The following is a 6,191-nucleotide window of genomic DNA, read 5'->3' as shown; positions in this document are numbered from 1 at the left end:
TACGGTTCATTAATTATGATCAATACTTTATATTATGAAATAATCAAAACTTTTATGAAATCACATATTAATCAAATGAAATGGACGGTTGAGATTGGGTTGTATTAGTTGCATAAATGTTATGGATTGTATAATAACCAACATCTATATATATATATATATATATAATCTTAAAATCTCAGATACGTTTGATGCTTATCAATTACTAATTTACAGTAAAGGATTAGAACCGGTTATTTAAGAATGGTTTTAGCCATTGATCAAAGACCCAGACCGAATATGATCTGGTCCAACTTAATAACAAATACTTATCGATGCAATTAATTAACGATTTATTTATATCTTTTACGAGTAAGAAAATGAATTTTTTAAGTGGAAATGATACTACATAGTCTATTACATGCGAATTTATTGTGAATAGTTAAATAGATAAAAAAAACATTTATAAATATATAAAAAAGTCTGCCCAAGTACCATCACACCAACACCAATGGGTTGCAGACATCGACCCTTATCCGCGCACACGAGCCATAACCTATGGTGGACCGGTGGACTATTACTCTTATCATTCTAGTGGGGTTTACACGTCACCAATCGGTGCATTCTAGCTCCACCCACTCTCTCACTCATCTCCATCATCATTATCACCCACCGTCCACCTATCGCCCCCCCACCCCCAATTCATTTATCTACTCCAAAACCCCTAAAGAAACATATCTCCATCAAACCTCCTCTGCCGCCTCCCTTCACCCCCACCGCAAAACGCCACCGGCTATCCAATTTCAACGCCGGAAAAATGCCAGCTTGCTAACGTGCGCCCAAGATCCTATTTTTAAACTTCCTCTGCCGCCATCGCTACTACTTCCCTTTACCCCCACCGTAAAACGACACCGGAGATCCAATTTCAACGCCGGACAATGCTATCTTGCTAACGTGAGCCCAAGATCTGCTAAAGTGCGCACTCCCACCCCATATCATCACCGGAAAGCAAAGACCCATGTCGGTCGCCGCCGGACAGAAGCCTGTACGGAAGTTTCCACCGCCGTGCTGGACTCGCGACGAGGCACTGGTTCTCATCGAAGCTTACCGTGAACGATGGTATGCCCTCCACCGTGCGTTCCTCCGTACCCCCGATTGGGACGCCGTGGCGGAAAAAGTAACCACCAGCTGCCCGGATGTCATCCCGCCAAAGACCTCCGCCCAGTGCCGCCACAAGATGGAGAAGCTCCGCCAACGCCACCGAGCAGAAAAACAGCGCGCCTCCGCCTTCTCCGGCGAACGGTTCTTCTCTTCCTGGTTCTATTTCGAAGCCATGGAAGCCATGGAAAACGGATCCAACTCCGAACCCGGTTCTAATCATCTCATAGATTCACAAATCCCATCTCAGAATCTAAATTCGGATCGTGGAATTCGATTCAAACCATCCGCCGTCCAAAATTTGGTCACTTTAGCCACCAGTTCCACCAGAAATAGCATGAAATCAAAACTTAATTCGGGTTCTAGGGTTTCAAAACGTTACCCATCATATCCCAATAACGGGTCGATTCACGAAGAAGATGAATGTCTTGTAGAAACCCCAATCGAAGAGACCTCGATTCCAAATAAAGAATCAAAAACCCACAAAGATGGATGGCTTATAGAAGCCCCAGTTAGAGAAGCAAAACCCCCCAAAAATTCTCCAATTCAAGATTCCAGTCGACCGGGTCTTAGACCTCGCAAATTCAGCAAAAGCGTTGACGAAGATGAAGAAATGTGGATCAAAGTGCCAAAGAAGACAAGTTTATCAAGTGGAAAACACGAAAACGAAAAGAATGGGAAGGACTTGAAGCAGGGGAAGAAGAAGAAGACGAAGAATGATGGGATATCGGAAATGGTGTCGTCGATCAAGTTATTGGGAGATGGGTTTATGAAGATGGAGAAGATGAAGATAGATATGGCGAGGGAGATTGAAAAGATGAGAATGGAAACAGAGATGAAACGTAACGAGTTGATGATGGAGTCTCAGAAACAGATTATGGATGCATTTGTGAATGGTTTGATGGAATCAAGAAAACAGAAGCAGCCAACAACAATGGCTGATTTGTAATATGATAAGAATTTAGAAGAAGCTTTGATCTTCTTTCTTCTTCAAGAATCAATCTTTTTATGTAGAGAAGTGATTAGATGTATAAAATCATGAAAACAGTTTGTGTTTTTTGATCCACCGCTAGTTGTTGCGTGTTCTTATCTGCATTCAAACTGAAAACCCATGTGGGAGCTTCGTCCCAACCTGTAAATGGTAAGTATTTACCTTCTGCTAACTGTAAAAAAAGTAAGAACAGAAACTCCACGTGTTTTTGTTTTTGTTTTCTTTTAATTCCTATATTTGTATTTATTTATAAAAATCAACAACTGTTGTTGTATTTGCATTTCATTAGGGATTTCGTTCATGGTTCTAATTGTGGGTATGATCATCCATTAAGCGTTTTTATGAGCTGCTTACTCCCCCACCCAGTCCCCTCTCATTTCATATGAGAAAATGTTTGATGTATAAATCAAGTGTGGAGTTACTTGAGGAGCATTCCCGTCATTTTACATAGGTTTTTTTTGAGACAACATTTGACGTACAGACCATTTGCATCATGAAAAAAGTACTCCAAATCACTAAATTTTTATCTTTCTTCATTTTTTTTCAATAAGAGAGCAGTTTTTCGGTAATATTATTCTCTTTTCCATTTCAACAAAGGAGGTGGTAAATCATTCTCCTGATGAAGCAAAAAACCTTGTTCTTGATATTGAAATGAATATATCATAATTTTTATTTTTTTATAAATATTTTAAACCTGTGCACAAGATTTAAAAACTTGTACTAGAAAAAATATAAAAGCAAATTGGTACATTTTTATTTATAAAAAACATGCAAAAAGACTGAAGTACCCTTCATGTGACATTGACCGCAAGGGTATTTAACAAATGATCTTAACGACTACTATTTGAGTCATAGACAAAATCCATAATAAAATACTAACCACTATGACATGACAGGACTTGTAATTTCTGAATTATAAAGACGATATCTAGAGTTTCCACGAATTCACATGGACCAATTTTGTAATTCTCTCTTTTCTTTAGGTTGATATGACTAATGAAGGTCTTAATAATTACATGATTGCAATGCAAACCATGTAGTTTATGAATAATAGCTTTAAGGGATAAAAAACGTTAAAGATCAATCTTGTAGTTGGAAGTTGTATCTGTCTAATAAATTATCAAGAATCTACAGTTTCACATCTTGTATTCGATCTTGCAACAAAGAAATATATGCTAACAAGACTTGAAAATTTGCTACAAATTTCTTAAGTATCTCACTTACAAATCATTTCCGCCTTCCAATTCCTTTTACAATATCACCATCAAGAAATCACAAAATTCAACACAAATTCTACAATAAAATGACCACCAAAATCGTCAAATCGATCATCTCATCTATATTTTTGTATGATTGCCATCAGTTTCATAAATAGTCCATGGGCTCCTTTCTGAGTCCTTGCATTGAAGGTTTTCATAATCGCGTTCATCTTCTTTGTCGCAGATTTCTTGCTTTGCTTCTTCTTGTTCTTCACCCTTCTCTTATCATGTGATATCGTAAAACACTTGAATATGGTGTCCAAATGCAAGCAACTTGATTGCATCTTCGACTTTCTTTTTCTTTGAACAGGCGATATCTATGATAATATTATACATCAACAAATCTTTATAAAATTTTAATCTCATACTTATACATGTTACAAGACAAACCATTAATTCAAATGTTTTAATGAACAAACAACAAAATCCATCACTAGTATTTGAACATTGTTTCATAGTATGCAAAGAAGAATGATTAATTAATTTGTACTTTCTTTATTTGTTTGATATCTATATTTTATTAGAATATATATATATATATATATATATATATATATATATATATATTTGTGGGAAGAATTGAAATAATTACCGTAGCCATAGTTTGTTGTTGGTCGTTGGTGGAAGAAGGTGGCACAGATTTGGGATGATGAGGAGAGGTGGATTTTGGAAATCTTCGAAGACGCTGCGAGTAGTTAAGAAGCTCTGCTCTTCTGTTGTTTCCTCCACTGCTCGATGACCGTTTGACATAAATATGGTGGTGGTGGTGGTGATGGTGGTGGTGGTGCTTTCTTGTTGTCAATTTCCTTTTTCTTGGTTTTTCCTCATAAACAGCCACTAAAACAGCCTTCTCTTTGCAACATGTCACCTGCAATCTCATTTAACCATCATTTATCATCACAATCAGACTCAACATATACAGAAAAGATAGAGATTATATATGTGTGTCTATGTATGTATGTATGTATGTATGTATGTGTGTGTATATATATATATATAGAGAGAGAGAGAGAGAGATCTAGAGAGAGAGAGATATGCTTACAATGGAATTCCTTGGCATTTTCGTAGCAATGGGGAGGAGAAGCAATCAAGATAAAAGAAGATAGAAAATATTGATATATATGAACTTTGTTTATATATAGAGAAAAAAAATAACAGCATTTACTTTTTTTCTATTAAAAATTAATAATTAATAATGAGGTTATTAATTTTTGATGTTTTAGGTAATGTAATAAAAGTAAGTTTTGTTTCTCCTTTAAATATAGGCAAATGATAATTTACAGACAAGCTAAAGACAACAAAAAAAATTCATTTTTCACCCAGGTCCATAAGTGACACCTCTACAAGTGGGTGAAAATTGAATAACTTTCTTATCTTTTGGCTCATCCGCAAGTTATAGAGGTGTCACTTACGTAAATAGTATTATTTTTAAAAATTCCAAAAAAAGCCTAAGAGATAAATTTGATCTCTAAAAATGGTTATTTTTATTTAGTTTTACTTACAAGAAACGAGGGAGGGTTGCATAAATTCATTGGTTAACCGAAAGGCCATATAATTCCAAACACTAATATCCAATTTATTTTATCATTTAAGAATTAGATATTAGATACGATTTTGACATATAATATAAGAAAATAGCTTGGTTACAACTAATCTTTGTTTGATCAAGTAATCGAATATCTTTTAGATGTTTTATATTTAAGTATTATTCAATCGGGAATATTGGTATCCATGTGTCACATATGTGGGCAAGAAGTTCAAACAAATTGATCATCGTTTTATTCGATGCTTGAAGATTCTAAATATGTAGGCAAATAGTGTTTAAGTTTGGGTCTTTTCAACGTTCGCTTTATCACACACCTTTTCTCCAAGATATATAATCTTTTTCTTTATAAAAAAAATTCAAAAAGCTTATCATCGGTGGTTTTTTGTTTTCTTTGTGTGTGATTTCCAGTTACAATAACAAAGTGGTGTTCTCTGATCTACTTACTCCTCAAACTGATTAAAGATTTCAATATCCAACTTTTACCTTGTTGCTGGTTGACAAATCATGCAAAAAGTTTAATATTTCCTGAACAAATTGCTGCTAAAGGTTCATTCGTTGCTCTAAAAATTAATATTGTTCTCTTGTTATGGTTTAGTCTTTCGATTGGATTTTCTCTATTTGTTTTGGCCCGACGGCCTATGTTTTAACGTTGTTTCCTTTCTTGTTATGTTTTTATGCCTTGCAATAATGCCAGTTATTGTTGTAATTTCTCACCTATTTTTATTTTTTTGTCTAATAACATTCACGGCCTTTAAAAAAATATATATTTCATTTATTTTTTATGTATCAATATGTTTATCCATCTCGTAACAACCAACATATATTTTGTCTATAATAAGCATTATTTTTTTTTTTGATGAAATTCATAGTTTTTTAATATAAAATACAGTGACTATGCGGGGTAGTTTATCAATTAATAAAATAGTGTTTGTTCCTCGTATTTTATTTAATTCAAGTTTTCTTAATGCTACTAAAAGGTTCGTCTTACTGTAAATTTCAAATCTTTATAAGATTAATCGACGTATTTATAAGTTGACCCAAATACTAAATATATATATATATATATATATACACACACACATTAAAATGGGAACTCGTGTAATGCATCGAGATATATCTCGATTTCAATGTTTCATTTTTTATTTGTCTATGTTGATATAATATGGTTTTATGTAGTTTTGAGAAAGCGATAATGTTTTTATTTTTAAATAAATATAAATTTTAAAATATCATAAAATTTTGAATATATATATATATA

General features: G+C 34.0%; 1 protein-coding gene across 1 annotated transcript; it reads left to right on the top strand.

The window, feature by feature from the left end:
- Positions 1–689: 689 nt before the first annotated feature.
- LOC112501899 (trihelix transcription factor ASIL2-like) lies at positions 690–2,346 on the top strand. The gene has a single exon (XM_025105664.1). The coding sequence runs from the start codon at positions 998–1,000 to the stop codon at positions 2,084–2,086; it is 1,089 nt and encodes a 362-aa protein (XP_024961432.1). The 5' UTR covers positions 690–997; the 3' UTR covers positions 2,087–2,346.
- The last annotated feature ends 3,845 nt before the right edge of the window (positions 2,347–6,191 follow it).

Source organism: Cynara cardunculus, unplaced genomic scaffold, assembly GCF_001531365.2.
Source record: "Cynara cardunculus var. scolymus isolate 2C unplaced genomic scaffold, CcrdV1 Un_Scaffold_667, whole genome shotgun sequence".
NCBI classification, from domain to species: domain Eukaryota; kingdom Viridiplantae; phylum Streptophyta; class Magnoliopsida; order Asterales; family Asteraceae; genus Cynara; species Cynara cardunculus.
The sequence above is the reverse complement of the archived record's forward strand: the minus strand, read 5'-3'. Positions and strand labels throughout refer to the sequence as shown.